Genomic DNA, 17,255 nt, shown 5'->3' with positions numbered 1-17,255 from the left:
ATTATTATAGTTTGACTGAAGTGTACTATCCAGAAAGATTTGACAGGTCAAGATGACTTCTGAATTCAGAGATTCCTCTTGAAAAAGCAGCAACCCTTGGGTGGGATGCCAACAGATTCCTTCTTTGATTACCAAAAGGAAAAAATAGTCATGTTTGAAGCCTTTAGAGGGACTAGCTCCTCAGGTAGTGTCAGTGCTTATCCACTTGTAACCATATGAGGGTTCAGACTCATTGATCAAGGGTGCACAACATCTTGTTAATGAAGTGTCCATGCAAGTGCTGACATTAATTCTGCTTTCCCTTTCCTGCTTCCCCCAGGTGGTGGTCAATGCCCTTGTGGGAGCCATCCCCTCCATCATGAATGTTCTGCTGGTCTGCCTCATCTTCTGGCTCATCTTCAGCATCATGGGAGTGAACCTCTTTGCTGGGAAGTTTGGGAAGTGCATTAATAAGACAGAAGGAGATATGCCTTTGGACTCTAAAATTATTAACAATATGAGTGACTGCATACTTTACAACGTGTCAGGCACGTTTTACTGGACAAAAGTTAAAGTTAACTTCGATAATGTTGGTGCTGGGTACCTGGCTCTGCTGCAAGTGGTAAGTGTGACTGCCAGAAACTCATGGGCAGATGTTGCTGGTTCTCACTGAAACCATCAGTTTAAAAGCTCAGATTAATCTCTGGGCTTTTCTGGGTTTTGCAGCCTTATCCATCAGGACAATGCCTTTCCTCAAGTGTAAATAAATCACATTTTGCATATGAACTTGGCCTAGAGATATTATGGCAGTTCATGGTTTTAATTTGGGTTTCTGCTGCTGTGTCACTAATACAGTTCTCTAGGAAGTGATTAGACTATTGAAATTAATTAAAGACCATTTTTGTCAATATTGTAATCCAGGGCGAAGTTCACTTCCAGAAAAGAAATCTGTGCTGGAGGAAGGACTGTCCATGCAGACAGAGTGCACTGGCCCTCATGAACAGCCTGAGATTTCACTATATCCTGCTGGGGAAAAATGAAGTTCTAGTGCCTTCAGTTTCCCAGCAGAAGTTACTGCATAAAGCTGAAGTCTTAATTTATGTCCCTCTGCTCACTTTCCATTTTTGAGAAGGACACTTGTGCCTCTCATTCTAGTTCCTCACCTTGTGTCCACCTGCTAAAATAAGGATTCAGATTGAATCTAACTGTGGGTCGTGGTGAGGATCAGGTTGCTGACACTGCCCCCAGCCCAGCCTCTCTGGGAAGGTGGCAAGAGCACAGCAGAAAAGAGACTGGTTCAATTCAAAGATGATGGCAATATTTGAGCTGTAAAGGCAGAAGGAAGCTGCTCCTAGAACCTTTCCCCCCATCAAATGTAAAATATAGATAAATGGGTTGCATGCACTGAGATTCACTGTGTTTTGACACAGGACAACCTAACAGAAAGAACCGCAGGAGACTCCACATTGTCCAGGCTCTGCTGCTGGACTGCTGGGTGATTTCAGACAAATTGTTTTGTGTTTCAGTTCCACAGGGCTCTCATGTAAAGTAGTGGTTATGATGCTTATTTCCATTGTTCCTAATCTGGAGCCAAATGATGACAGGGGCTGGATGTGCACTTGGAGTGTTTGCTCATTGCAATTTTTGCATGCAGAGTTAAATAAGCTCCTCGCTACATCTTTGGACAGGGAGGTTTATTTCTTGAAACACCTGTGACTTCATCCCTCAGTTCTGGGATTAAAAATTGTGTTCTGGGAGCTCAATTCATTTGTCACCCACAGAATCCATGCTTTGCAATGCAGCAGGGTACTGCCTTCAGCCCCCTCCTGCTCTTCCAAAGGGGCACGAGCCTCCCACAGGTCCCCATCAGATCTGCCAGCCCTTCTCCTTCCCAGGAAGTGAGTTTGCTTTTCTCAGATCTGGTTTTCTCTGTCACAGATGCATGGAACAGCTCCATGAAGCAATTTTCCTTTCTGGTAGGAATCCTTGTTCTTATGTGTGCAGTTCCTGGTACACAAACACTTGAGTCTGAGATCTTCTGATCAGTGTCCATTGAGTTTTTCTTTCATGCCCTCTGGAAAGCAGAAACTTTGGAATGGGCACAACCACTTTTGATTCTTTCCATGACATAAACTTGCTGAGAGTGAGAGCTTTTATCTCTTGCACATAATTATGATATTCAGCTCAGCCATGCAGGGTGGATTATTTCACTTTGAAAGCCTTTAATTAGATTTTCTGTTCTAAATAGTGTTTTCTTTGTCTTTCATTTAAACACCCAGTGTAGATGAGCAAGGATTTCCAGGTTTAAAATACTGTGCCTTACCTGAAGTTTTTTAATCCCTCTGATTACATAACAATTGTCTATTTTATTGGGGGGGGGAAAAACTCCATCAGAGAGGTAGCTATTCCTTCACCATTTCTTTTATAAGAATCAAGCTCCAATTTTCTGAAAATCTTCAGCTGTTCATAAGTTGGCATTTCCTAAGGAATATCCTGAAGCAGTCTTTTCTGGTCACATCTGTTGGGATCAGTGGTGGCAGAAGTAACATGACTGGTTGTAAGGTGGATCTCAGCACACATTTGAAGGGAATGGACTAATTCTGCTCTTTTCCAGTTGAAAATGGGGAAATGTTTTCTTTCAAACCTATGATCCTGTATTGGGTAGGAGAGAAATAGAACTGGTTTTAGCAGGAAATCAGGTATGATTTCTAAGACAGGTGGCAGATCCTTCTTCACAGAGGAAGAGCAGGAGCCAGTTTCCATTAGGGGATTGATTTTGGCTTTAATCCTGAACCTGGAGCTCTTATGTCTGCTGCTGACCACAGGCAATAAAGTGAAAAGGTGACACACACAAAGAAGGGGCCCAAACCCAAACCCAATCTGGATCTCCTTTGCCAGGAGTGTCGCTTGCAGGTGCCCCTTGCCAAATATTCTCCATAAGGGGTCACATTTCATGGGCAAACCCCTGTGGGAAGTGCAGGGGCTCAGCTGACAGCCCAGCTCCTCTGGAGAGTCAGACACCTCTGTGCATCCCTCTGCACAGCAGGGCAAGGAGGAGATAAGCATTTGGGTTACAACCCGCCAGGATCCAAAACATGAGCATTCAAGTGCGGCTTGTCTTTTGGCTGCTGACATTTTCAACTGCCACAGCATGGATCTGAGTGGCTCTGAAGTTCCTTTGGAATGCCTGCAAATCCAAATGGAAACATGTAAAAGAAATCTGCTTGATGTTCTGTCTTCTTCGGCAGCGTATTTGAAAGAAATGAAAGTTGCTACTGTGGAAATTTTAGGACATGAATCCACCCAGAGGAAAGTTTTCTGACAATGCAGTTGAGAACTGCATAAATTTTGCCCCAGATATCTTCTGCTCTTTTCCTACCTTGATTGGGATCCATAGTGATGTCCTGAAATTGGCACTTTGGGTTAATGAGTTTGAGAAGACATTAAGGCAAAATGTCAAGCTCCTCCAACTAAAAGCAGGCTGTCCCAAACTAGGTTAATAAAATAACAGAGGTAATTTCTCTGCTCAGTCTACAAGCAAGAGGAATGCCTCATTCATGGGGAGGCAAAGATCTTTGTCATCACAGCTTTTTGACTTACAAGAAGGATGATTCACTTTCCTGGTGATTTAACACTCCTAAAAGACTAACAGCAAAAAGGTCTTGCTACAACCAGTGCTTCAGGAATAGTTTTTCTGTATTCCAAATTTCCTTAAAGTATCACAGCACCTGTGTTCTATAAATCTGTATTTGAACTGATCAAATATCTTAACTTTCCAGTAGCAGTTTTGCATTTCCTTTGTGTAATCCCACGCTTCCACCCCGTGATCACCCCTGCACATTTTTCGGCAAGGTATTTTGAAATTTCAGCCATCTATTGAAGAATACCCAGGAATTAAGTGGTCCTTCATGCAGCATCTGGCTTGTTTGGAAAAGTTCTTCTTAGACAGAATGGACTTAGATTGACTATATTCTACTTATCTTTGAATTTGTCCCATTAACTCTGTCACTTTGGAACCCCAGGTGAGGAGTGGGGAGATAAAAGAAGCACTTCCAGACCAGCACAGCAAGCAGGAGCTGCAGAGTTAAAGCAATCCCTCGTGCCAGGTTTGAAGTCCTGACTGAGCCCATAAATCAGACACAAAATGGTCATGAGGCAGAGTTGAGTGTCTAAAGTTACTGCATTACACCATCTCTTGCACTTCTGTGAACTGCAATGCCTGACGTTACTGTCACTGTGGATGTGCAAAAGAATCTCTGGTTTAGCTTTCAGAAATTTCTCTTAGCAGTTATGTCCAAAGAAACATTTCAGCAATGTGAAGGCCAGTGTTTCAGCCATAAAAAGCAGACATTTTTATTGAACTATTCCTTTGCTGGGAAAAAAAAAATGAGAAAGAGAAAAATGAAGAAAAAGAAAAGGAACCCCAAAAGCTTACAGATTTAAAGACTTGCTTTACTTCAAGGCACCATTTGGTGTGAGGGCACTAGTGCCATCCCACCTTTCCTCCTCCCCACTAATTTGCTGCATTGCAGCTCTAACCACCAGTGAAATAACAAAATGTAATCCCATCCCAGGATGAGTTTATCAGTAGATAATCTCATCACATGACAGTTTCAGTAGAAAATGGTGCTTCTCTGGATAGCTTCCAGGCAGGATAATATCACAAACACTCAAGCACAGATTTTGTCACTTCCTTATCCAGAGTGTAAGTGGTTAGTAATTCCAGATAAATAATTTCTTTTCTCAGTGTTATATTTCTTTCATTCTCAGTATCTGTTACGCTCTGCAGGTGAAGTGTCCAGGGAAGCTTTCCAGATATCCCACAGATTTTTAATTCTCTTGCTTCTCAGCAACTGGGGGAAACAGAAAATCACAGCACTTCATTCTCTTAATATTTATTTTTGTCAGATCACTTCATCATCCTTTATCACCACAAACCACCGTGCCTTGCAGGAGAGTTGCTGGAGTCTGTGGTACACATTGAGGGGTAAAATAGCTGCTCAAAAGAAAAGGTTTCCTCCCAAGTGGGAGAAAAGTACAGGCTAAGATTATATCATTTTGTGCCACTGGGAAAGGATTTCATGTTTCATCCCAGGCACCCTTCCTGAAAATCTGAAAAGCTTTGAGCTGAAAGCCCTAATGGCAGCAGAAATTCTTTCATCAGATTAGAAAGAGAATGGCAATAAAAGGAAAATATTAGGATATTTAAGGAGTATCAGTATGACAGGTTTAAATAATTATTTGTTTTGATAAAACTGCTGATTGTTCCTGTATATACTTCATCTAAAGTGATTTTTAACACACAGCATCATGGAAGAGATTTTCCAAAGGGTTCGGCTTTGGGTGAGCGGGTTAATCTCTTTCAGGCAGTAGATAACAATAGGTGCAGCCTTTAAACACTATTTTATGTATACTTTTGTGAGAAATATCATTGATCTCTTGTACATTTTCCTTTGGCTCAGTAGCATTCAGAAGGAATTGGGAAGGCAGCATTACCTCCAGGATTTAATACGATAACAGAGAGTTGTGAAACCACTGAATGTACCCACCTCAGCCCAACTGCCTGGGTTTCTCTTGGTTACCTCTGGCCAAATTCCTGCTGCCATTCTCTGGAATTGTTTGCCTACACAATAGGGCAAAATTCAGCTTAAGTGTCAGTAGGGTGTAAAAAAGTATTGGGTGTGGGTCTTATATGTATGACAGTGTAAATCTGATGAAATGAATAAATCTAAAAAAGCTTCATTATCTGCTCACTCTGACTTAGGTTAGTGTAGGTCTAAATAGGTCAGAAGTCAAATGACAAACAGTTCTAGAGAGCCCCAATAAAGCAGTGGGGCTTAGGCCAGAGTCAGACCTAATGCCAGGTGTGCTTGGCACAGGCTGTGCCTAATAGGAGTCACATATTGAGATCAAAGAGTCATGGGTTTGCTACAGAATAGTAAAAAATCACCTCCCTGTGTTTCTCCTAGGAGTGCTGTCACTGCCCTTCTGCATTGAACATTCCAATGAGAGACACTGACTTCTGTGGAATCTTTTCTTCTTTAAACAATTATTTAAAAAAATAAATTAAAACTACTGGCTTCATAAAGCTTAATAAAAAGAAAATCTGAACAGTAAAGGAGATTGAGTTTCCAGGGCCAGGCTCACAGCAGGTGTTGATTGCCTTTGCTTCTTTCAAGTCAACTGTGATTTATGCAGGTCCCTGGGGTTTAATATTGTCATGATTTGCCCTGGTTTAGAAGAGGGCAGAATCCAACCTTCAGCAGGATATGGATGGGATCCATCTCACCTGTTCAAGGCTTGTGCAAGACAACATTCTTTAATGTTATGTGTACCCATATCTCTTCATTACTTGAAATTTTTCAGGTCAGAACTTCCAAAGCTTTAACTGTTATGTTTTCTTTCCTTCTTAAAATCTCTACTAAAAACCTCTCTTTTATCCCTCCAAGTGCAGAAAGTCAGAAAACAGAAATGAGAAAATCCAGGAGAAAACCATACTGGAATTAATTTAAATATCTAAATGAGCATAAAGTCAAGGACACATGTTAGATTGCAAGGCAGGCAATGTATTAATTGTGAATTACATGCTCAACATTGCATTTTGAAAGTTCATCATAGAGATTATATCATTTCAGGGTGTACTTGTTTAATATGCTTATGTCTTATGTGGGATTTTTTTTCCAGGCCACATTTAAAGGCTGGATGGATATTATGTATGCAGCAGTGGATTCAAGAGAGGTAAGTCTCTGCAAGGAAATTAATAATTTCCTGTTCCATTGCCTTTTGCAGCACTGATGATGCTTAACAACAAACACAACAAAATTAAATACATGCAGGGTGCCAGTCCCTGTCTGGGACATTGCAGACCCTCATTGTTGGTAGCTGTACTGGAGCATGATGACCCTGAAATTAAAGTAAATGTGGCCCTTATTCCTACACAACTGATTTATCTATTCCTGCAGAACTCCCATGACACAGAGGCACCTCAAGAATTAGTCTGAGTCCATCAAAGACCTAAATTGCTCTCTATATTTCTTCCCCTCTCCCTGTTTACTGCCTTATTTTCCAGCTTCTGTTGATAACATGTCTTTAAAAGTGCTGGGTTTAAGTTGAATTGCCCTGTGAGACAAATATTTAACCCTCCCTACACCTTCACTGTGTGGAAGTGTCTTTTCTGCAGCCAGCAGCTGCACTGGAGGAGTGTGGAGAAACTCCTGGCAGACAAAGAGGGTGGTGTGAGCTTCCAGCTCTGACTGAGATGTGCTGGTGACTGGTGACAGCTCAGTTCTTACCTGCATCCTGTTCAGCTTTCAGGTTTCCATAAAAAAACAAACAAACAAACAAAAAATTTCCCTTGCTACACCATGTGTGATTTGCTTATCTTTTTTATGGAAAGATCTACAGTGTTCTTTCCTTCTTTTAATTGTATTAGAGGAACAGGTTTGCACTTACTGTTAATTTTTGAGGCAGCTGTCTGGTACTAGGAATTTGACAGGCTGAATTTAGGGCAAAAGTCGAGGCCTAAGGGGAGGAATAAGGGGTGGAAAAACTTCCTGGCACCACAGGAGCAGAGAAGTACCTTTGCATAACATAGCTCATGATGGTGATGTATCCTGGTACATATGCACAGGTATCCTCCCTGCTGCTGAATGAAACTCATGGATAACCCACAAGAAAATATGGCATTTAGGGAATGCATCTTGTTTACATACCAGGAGCTGATGGGGCAAATCTGAGCACATGGCAGAAGTGACTTGAGGTTATCAGACTCAAGTCACCTCTTTCTCAGTTCTTCAGCAACAGACCTTATGCCATTCCACCCCTCACTAAAAAAATTGCACTTAAAAAATGCAATGTTTTTCATTAGGATTCAATTATACTGCAATCATACTTCTGTTTTATTGTAAGTACCATTAGCTCATACAAGCATTAGGATAATCAGAAAATTGATTATTTTCCTCTTCTGGGTTCAGACTGAGAACATTTGGTAGGATTTATTCTGGAGTTGCACTTTCTGGAGCAGTGTGATTGCTGTGACAGTGTTGTGAAGTGTTGCTGAAGTGACTGTGGCATTGCAGATGCCAGTGGTAAACTTCAGAGGAGAGCTGACTGCTCACAGGAGTTACAGTATTTTTCTCATGTTTCATAACTTTTATTTCCAGTGTACAGCTTTGTTTTGACTGCATCAATATTTTGATGTGTGCAGAGGTGGTGTCGTTTTCACACTCTCCCTTTTCCCTTTGCAGTGCGAGGAGCAGCCTGAATGGGAATGTAATTTATACATGTACCTTTACTTTGTGATTTTCATCATCTTCGGGTCCTTCTTCACATTGAACCTCTTCATTGGTGTCATCATTGACAATTTTAACCAACAAAAGAAAAAGATAAGTAGTGCATATGCTACACATCATCTTGTGACTGCTGCAGGGATCAAGGCCAGGAGCAGATTTATCAGCAATGGCTTTGCCACATCAGCCTTGAGATCAGCAGTGGCAGAGCATCTGCAGAAACCACCTTCAGGACTTCCACAAAGACACAGCTGTGGCAGTCCCTGGTGTCCCTAGAGCATAAACATCCTGAAAATATAGGGTGGGGGACTCTATTCCCCACAGAATGCAGCAAAGCAGATCAGGCAGAGGAGATGTCTGGCACAAAATTTGACACAGGGGCACAGACTGGCCTGGTGTCCTCTGTGCACCAACATCACTGTCCCTCTGAGCAGTGCAACCTGATGAAAGCCACATTAAAAGGGAAATGAAATAGGAGAGGATTCATCCTTGAACTTTAGAAGGGGGCAGAGGCAAGCTCTCTTCATCAAAAGTAATAGTGTTGTTCTCACCCTATACTTAGGTGGCCAGGATATCTTCATGACAGAAGAGCAGAAAAAGTATTATAATGCAATGAAAAAGCTGGGATCTAAGAAACCTCAAAAGCCAATCCCAAGGCCGCTGGTAAGAACAGCATAATTCAGTTGAACTTTGTGTAATAGCTGAATGTTTATTTACTGGAATAAGCACCATTCCACTCTCCAGCATAGGAAGATTTATTGCTCCCAGATGAAAGGCACTTAATAATTATGTGTTTTGATTTTTTATATTTACAAGTCCAGTGACCTGTGGTACAAAATTCCCTCTTCTGCAGCATTGGCTAACATTGCAATTTACATGTGCCATTTACATATGCCAGTGGCCACCTGCCTGCACTGAATAAACTCATGGACACAGTCCAGTGTCTTGTTTACAGCAGTTTCAAAAAGCATTAGGAGGAAATGGGTTTGGAAACTCCATCCAAAAAATACTCATCGTCACTTTTAAGTTTATGAAGTTCCAGTCAGATGCAATATATTGTCTGTTTTCCTCTACTTTCTGATCAATCAGGAGACAATTACATAATTTTTACACAGCTCAAATTTCCCAACTAAACCTTTTCTTTTCCCCCAGAACAAATACCAAGGTTTTATTTTCGATGTCGTCTCAAAACAAGCCTTCGATGTCTCCATCATGATTCTCATCTGCCTTAACATGGTTACCATGATGGTGGAAACAGATGACCAAAGTCAAGAAAAAGTGAACATCCTCCACAAAATCAACATGCTTTTTGTTGCCATCTTCACTGGGGAGTGCATCTTCAAAATGCTGGCTCTGCGACACTACTACTTCACCAACGGCTGGAACATTTTTGACTTTGTGGTTGTGATTCTGTCCATCGTAGGTAGGTGACCCTGGATTTTCACCCAGACTCCAAGGTTAGAAAGGCAGGCGTAAAATTAATTGGCAAAATTAATTTTGTGCAACAATATATGCTTTCAACTCAGAGAGTTGAATCCTAAACACAATTTTAATAGGTAATTATAACTAGCATACCACAAAAAGTGGTTTGATCAGAAAAATTAGGGGGTTTATCAAACTCTACATTTAGTGGTACCTGGTGATAAAACATAAACTGGCCACCACATACACTTAACACCAGTTCTGCATAAAAGTCAATGAAAGAGAAATAAAAAAAACCACATAAAAGTGGCACACTTGGAATGGTATTGCTTTCCTATTTGCTTTTTATTACAAAAGTTTGAAATAGTCTTTCAGGGCAGGTTTGGGCAGCGCAGTGAATCTGACTTTTCTCAGCTTTGTTACTAGAGCTCTGCACCCTGACACATCCAAGGGATTAAACAAAAAGGCACAGTTTTATTGTTAACTTGTGCCATTTGCTGTTCTGGAGATGTATTTAGATGCTAAAGAAGTGCAGGTCAAATGAATCTGAAATCCTACCAAAAGAGTTTTCACTAAAGTTGGAAGTAGCAGCAACTGGAAGGTGATCAACTGATCCAGTGAGGAGAAGGAGCTCAGAAATTCAACTCTTCTGGAAAAAAGTTTCCATTTTGAGGGAGGGAATAGGTGAATGAAAAAGTATTGTTCTAGGAAAACATCAGCTGATGCTCCTGCTGCTCTGAACTCCCTGTAGTGGACTGGGGAATCTGCAAGATCCCAGTGCAAATTTCTGGTGCTCAGAGACCCACTTGTGCTTTGGGGGCATTGAACAGCCTGGATTTCACAGGTTTGGGTCACTCAGGAATGTCACTGCCACACAGCTGTCAGCAGAACCTTGGTGTCAGGAGCCCTGGATATGCCCATAGCACACAGTTAACCAGAGCTGTCATGCTGCTCACTGTGCTGTCCCGTGACCATCCAGGTTGTTTCAGTGTCAGAGGCCTTGGGCCATGCCAGTTTTCCTGTGGGAGACAGGAGCTCAGCAGGGCTCACTGCAGCCATGGACTTGGCATTAGACTTGCTGGACCAAGTGCTCTGCTCCTGCAGGAAGTTTAGTACAGGGGTGAAAGCTCGTTTCCTTGCTAGCACAGCCTTAGCCCTTAGTTCCCTCTATCAGGGAAACTGGAAAAATTTATAAGCAAACAACCAACCAAGTGGATACACAGTAGAAACCTGCACTGTTCTGGTGGTAGCTAAAAAAAACCCAGGCCAAGCTCATCAACATTTCTCACTCATTATTTTACAGATAAAAATATTGTCATATCAGATAAATTCTGACATCTGCACTCAAGACAAATTTCTTAGGTGGGTCAGGGTCAAAAATCTGCAGTTATCTGTGTCTTGACTTGGTCCTGGTTTCTCATTACCAACAGAAAAGCTTTCCCTTAATAAGACTGCCACTACCATTCTCTGCTTACAGTCTCACAAGTGCTTATGGATTAAATGGGCATGAAAAAGCAACAATGCCTTTCCCTTCATTGTGAGCCTTCCACTCTGGGCAACTTTCCATTTATTTCCTCAATAATCCTGACCGATTGCTTTAAAAGGAAAGCCTGGGATTATTTCCCATGTACTAACTTGCTGTCTGTCTCTTTTCTTTTCAAGGCACCGTACTTTCTGACATCATCCAGAAATATTTCTTCTCTCCCACACTCTTCAGAGTCATTCGTTTGGCTCGGATTGGCCGGATCCTGAGACTCATCCGGGGAGCCAAAGGAATTCGAACTCTCCTGTTTGCCTTAATGATGTCCCTTCCTGCTCTGTTCAACATTGGCCTCTTGCTGTTTCTGGTCATGTTCATTTATGCCATTTTTGGCATGGCTAACTTTGCCTATGTGAAGAAGGAGTATGGGATTGATGACATGTTCAACTTCCAAACCTTTGCTAACAGCATGCTCTGTCTCTTCCAAATCACCACGTCAGCTGGCTGGGATGGTCTTCTCAACCCCATTTTAAACACTGGACCACCGTATTGTGACCCAAACCTTCCCAATGCAAATGGTTCAAAGGGAGACTGCGGGAGCCCTGCCGTAGGGATTTTATTCTTTGTCACATATATCATTATATCATTTCTCATTGTTGTAAACATGTATATAGCCATTATTTTAGAGAACTTCAGTGTAGCCACTGAGGAAAGTACAGAGCCTCTAAGCGAGGATGATTTTGATATGTTCTATGAAATCTGGGAGAAGTTTGACCCCGAAGCCACTCAGTTTATTGAGTATTCTGCACTTTCAGACTTTGCAGACGCGCTGTCAGAACCTTTGCGCATAGCGAAACCAAACAAAATCAAACTCATAGCGATGGACCTGCCCATGGTCAGCGGAGACAGGATCCATTGCTTGGATATTTTGTTTGCTTTTACAAAAAGGGTGCTAGGAGAATCCGGAGAGATGGATGCCCTTAAAATACAGATGGAAGAGAAGTTCATGGCAGCCAATCCCTCCAAGATCTCCTACGAGCCGATTACAACGACGCTCAGGCGGAAACAAGAAGAGGTCTCCGCCATCGTCATCCAGAGGGCCTACAGGAGACATTTGTTCCGGCGCTCCATGAAGCAGGCATCCTACCTGTACCGGCACAGAACTTTGGAGAGCAGCATCCTGGAGGACGATGCGCCCGAGAAGGAGGGTCTCATTGCGTTCATGATGAACGAAAACTACGGCAGGCCCATAGACAAATCAGAAACTCTGTCCTCCACCTCTTTCCCTCCATCCTACGACAGCGTCACCAGAGGCACGAGTGAAAACCTCCAGCTGAAGATAACGGACGTGAGCAAAAGCGATGAGGCTATAGATTGTCTTCTCTCACCCGACAAGGATAAAGAATCAATTGTTTAAATGTTTGTTTAGAATGCTTTAAAACATTGTTTACAGAATGTAATGCTGTAACTACACAACGATTGAAGCAGCCTTCTTATTAAAAATTAGTTGCAAAAGAAACAGTGGAGTTTTTACCCTTAACTACAGGAGTCTAATAAGTCATATAACATTTGACCCTGCTGTTTTTGACTTGGCTCAATATTTATATTTATATATGCACAGGAAGATTCTCTGCAGGGTCATAGCTGTTATATCAATGGTGTGAATAAGAATAGGCTAGACTGTAAAACAGTAAACACAGTGTATATCTATCCACAGATAAAGCCTGGCTGTATACATTCATTTAAGGTCTTACTCATATTAGTGTGTTTACTTATGGCGATGTATGACCTTGCATTCTAAAAAGAAAAAAAAAAAATCACAGCTGCTGTAGCAAAATGTAACACTTACTGTATATGTTGTGAATGGTCTTTCATAAATTTATTATATTTGATATTTTTTTACTTAAAAAAAAATGAAGTCTCTTTTTCCATGGAGATTAATGATCCTTACTCTCTTCATGATGAACTCTGAGTCAAGGTAATAGAAACTTGTGGGATCCCCATCACTTGAAGAGGAAAATTGTTGCAAATTGAAGTATCAAGTTAGCAACATTTAAACTGCTGATTACACTAAGCCCTCCCTCTTAGGACTTGCAACTGCACATCAGCAGAAACACACACACAAAAAAAAAAAAAAAAAAAACAAAAAAAAACACAACAAAAAACCAGGTAAGCAAATGATGTCAAAATAATGAGAGAAATGGTTTGTTCTATCCTTCAGGAAACTAGACTATAATGGATTCTGTTTGTAAAACTGTTAATAAAAGCACTAATTTTTTAGTATGTTTCAAGAATCTGCTTTGAAATCCGCAATCAAACTCGCCATAGAAGTAGCGCATCACGTTTGTGTGTAGTGATCCAAAGCACCATCTAGGCTGGCAAAGTTTCTGTTAAGGTAGTGGGATAGGTTACATTTTCCCCAGGAACACTGTGCTAAGCAGCCTTATTTGGAGCTCTGTGAATCAATATTACTCAAAAAAAAAAACAACCCGAATACTACTAATAGTATCAATAATAAATCAATGCCAACTGGGCTGTGCAGAATAGCTGTGACAGAGTGATCAAGAAGGTGGGAGGGGAATTATCTCTGGATTTGTATACAAATTTTGAGGGTTTGAATCCTTTCTACTCAAGGTCCATCTTTCATTTTCTCAGATAGTACAGTAAGATTTCTGGGGAAGGACAAGGAATACAGGAACTGATTAAAAAATCTACTAGATAATAGCTATATCCTCATTCCTGTAGGCAAAGGAATATTTACAGTTGATGTGTCCTTCAGCTTCAGGCCAAAGAAATGACAATGCGGTGAAAGGTGGATGTGTGGCTGTAGAAAAGTATTAGAGGTTTTTACGTGCTAACATAGATTATTATTTATTATCTTTCAGCCTCAATAGAATGTGAGAAATTATTTATGGAATATAGAGACATGTCCATCATAACAGACAAGTTCTTTCTTTTTCACCTTCAGACTGATTGTACTTGGGTTTGGTTGGACTTCATGGAAAATCTTGAGATTTCTGTAATGAGCCATTGCACTTTAAAGGAAGAGTAATTGTGCTTTTTCACCTTGGAGAAGCAAAGATATCAAGAATGTATTTAAGGTGTATTGTCATTAACATTTAGTTACATCCCAGGTTGTGAAGGAGTCAAAAAACCACATGGGGTTGGCAACAAGAATTAAAGCAACACCTTACAGTCAAGTTTATCTATGGCCATTGTTATCTGTCCTCTAAACAAGTCAGAATATGTACGACAACATGTCAAAAAGGATGACAATGTATCTGTGTAAATATGGGCTAATATATTCTCTCCATTCATTGAGAGGTGTCTCAGGCATTCACTTGAGAGTGGTCTATTGGTTAATTCAGAGGATTTGCCATCAGGATTCCTGGGGTCTATTCCTGATTCTTACTACATGATTTTTAGGCAAATAATTTAACCTATCTGTGCCTCAGTTTACCCATCTGTAAAATGGGAATAATAATACTTACCTACCTCACAGGGGTGTTGTAAGACTTTCTGATTGCAAAGTGCTATAAGGGAATGAACCATACTATATAAGTATTATTATAATCATGCTCTCTTGCCCTTTTAACCCCATGTCTATGGTGTATAACATAGGGCTGTTCCTCTGGGCATTTTGTTGCCTTTAAATCTTGTATGTAATTAGATTCTAACTTAAGGGGACTACTCGTCGTTCCTTGAAGTAAAAACATTCTTTATTCCTTCCCCCCTCCCCACTCCTCACCTCCCCCAAAAACTCAGAATTGCTCAAGGCTTCTCAAATTAGAGAAACTTTATATTCCCTGTGTATTTATGCTGTAATGTTATTCTGACTGTACATATCACCCAGAAAGAGTATGCGATTTTTATATTTATATGCATATATATATATATACACACACATACGTATATCTATACATATATATGTATCTTGTGAGTTTATAGAGTGGCTGACACTCGGAGGACACGACTTACTGATTGAAATGTTTTCTCCTCAATGGGATTTATCGATCATTAGCAACAAGCTGCTGCCTATAATGAAACTGTTTAATTAGAAAATAGTACATTCATTACTTGCTGAACAAGCATTTATTGGCTGACAAGTAGCAAAATTATTTTCCTTTCAAAGCTTTAGAATAAAAAAAAAAAGAGGGAAAAGTACTAAGGAAAAGGAGCATTTCTCATGTGATTTCTTTTCATGTATGATGTAAACTGTCTGAAACCCAAGGAAAACGCCAGCCTGCACTCAGAAATGAGTTGTTGGTTATGCTGCTTTAACAATATTTTAATTATTTGCAGCTTATTTTAGAAAATATTCAACTGCTGTTCTTATTAAGAGAGTCAGGCCCAGTAATGAAAGGAATGTAAAGAGACAATTAGCTGGTCACTGATTTTATTAGAGAAGAGCCCTTCCTTTGGTCATTTCACCCTTGAGTTGGACATTTTAGTGTCATTGCTGTGAGACCCTGTGTACTGATGCAATTACAAATGGTTCTTTTACCCAAAACCTCTATTAAAAAAAAAAGAAGTAATGCAAAAAAATATCTGAAAGAGGGTCTTAACTCTAGATGTTTACAGTGCAACTTTCTAAAACTGAATTGTAAATTGCTTTCAGAAACCTTTGTAACTGGAAGGTCGGTTTTCTATTGGGTTTTCTATTGTTCTGTGGTGTGTTTCTTTAGGGATGAAGAGGGAATGGTATCTTTGTATGGTATGCAGAACTCCCCTCAAAATGTCAAATAACCTCACTTGTAGATCCTTGTTACTGGAGATGCCGATCCGAATCGAGCCATGATGCAACCTCCCAGTGCAGTGATTTAGTTTAAGACACTAACTCAATAGCTGGCCCACACTGTCTATAAGCATGGTGAGTGCTACCATTTTTTCTGTTGATTTGTTCAATAAAGACTACCACGTCAATCACTCAAGCTACAAAAAGAGCAAGGAAAATATCAGCCAATATCATAGGACATATTAAGCTGTTTGTACCTGGAAAAATTCAAGTTTATTATGTTTCTTTATTAAATAAATAAGGATAACAAATATTTCCTCTGCATTTTTTCTATTGTCAACATTTATGTTGCTATTTCTCTGACTCTTTTTCTACATATCTGTTTGGGAAATGCATGCTGACTTTTTTAGGAGGTTTGTTGAAGAAAACCCCTCCAGTTCACCTTACATTGGAAGGCAACCTACAGAGATTTAAAGGCTTCTTGAAATCAGTGGAGAATTTCTAGCTACATCAGATAAATTCAAAGCAGATTCAAAAGTCTCTCTTCAAACAGAATCATTTAGAGGATGAACCCAACATTGATATTTCAACCCATCCTGCCCAGTAGAATTAGCTGGAGGAGGAAAACTAGGCTGAACTGCAATGAAAAAATTCAGTCAGACATATGAATTAGTTTAATAAAAATTGGTTTATAATTATGTTTTATATTAACCTGGGGCAGTCTGACTTGTGGAGAAGTGAATTTTTTTAATAAGCATTTGCTAAAATATGTCATACAATAATTTGACTTCTGAGTCAACGTGTATAGAATGAATCTGTCTGAAATTCAGGAAGATATTTTTGGTTTGGAAGGAGCAGTTTGCTGAAATGAGAATTCTCCATGAAGATATGTCAGCTTAGTTAAAGAAATTCCTGGTTAGAATTTCTGGTCAAAATTCCCAGAGGAAATTCAGTGTCATAATCCTCACCAGGAAGATTTTCACATCTAGATTTTTACTATAATTGTCTAACTTCTGTAGATGTATTCCCATCACTGTGCTAGGAGCTGCTTTGGGTTACAGAACTCTCCTTATTTTCATTAAGGTTTGGGAAAGTTTCTGAAGTATTTAAGATTTTTTTTTAATTTTCAGGATGAAATTTAAAAAATCCCAAAATTTACCAATTGGATTTTTTTGTTTTCGAGCCCTAGAATTCAGTGTCATAATCCTCACCAGGAAGATTTTCACATCTAGATTTTTACTACAATTGTCTAACTTCTGTAAATGTATTCCCATCACTGTGCTATGGGCTGCTTTGGGACTCTTCTTATTTTCATGCAGGTCTTGGAAAAGTTTCTGAAGGATTTCAAATT

General features: G+C 40.1%; 1 protein-coding gene across 2 annotated transcripts in view; it reads left to right on the top strand.

Annotated features, from left to right (window-relative positions):
• Positions 1-15,686, top strand: part of LOC120502428 (sodium channel protein type 5 subunit alpha-like) — a 212,529-nt gene extending 196,843 nt beyond the window's left edge. For both annotated transcript variants that reach the window (XM_039709853.1, XM_039709844.1), the window contains 6 exons: positions 320-601; positions 6,664-6,717; positions 8,226-8,363; positions 8,826-8,930; positions 9,420-9,690; positions 11,352-15,686. In XM_039709853.1, the coding sequence (XP_039565787.1) occupies positions 320-601; positions 6,664-6,717; positions 8,226-8,363; positions 8,826-8,930; positions 9,420-9,690; positions 11,352-12,586 (2,085 nt within the window). In that variant the 3' untranslated portion in view covers positions 12,587-15,686. The remainder of the gene's footprint in view (positions 1-319; positions 602-6,663; positions 6,718-8,225; positions 8,364-8,825; positions 8,931-9,419; positions 9,691-11,351) is intronic.
• The last annotated feature ends 1,569 nt before the right edge of the window (positions 15,687-17,255 follow it).

The sequence above is a fragment of the Passer montanus genome, unplaced genomic scaffold (genome assembly GCF_014805655.1).
Source record: "Passer montanus isolate IOZ18808 unplaced genomic scaffold, ASM1480565v1 scaffold10, whole genome shotgun sequence".
Taxonomy (NCBI): Eukaryota; Metazoa; Chordata; class Aves; order Passeriformes; family Passeridae; genus Passer; species Passer montanus.
Note: the sequence above shows the minus strand (reverse complement) of the source record. Positions and strands in the feature narration are given on the sequence as shown.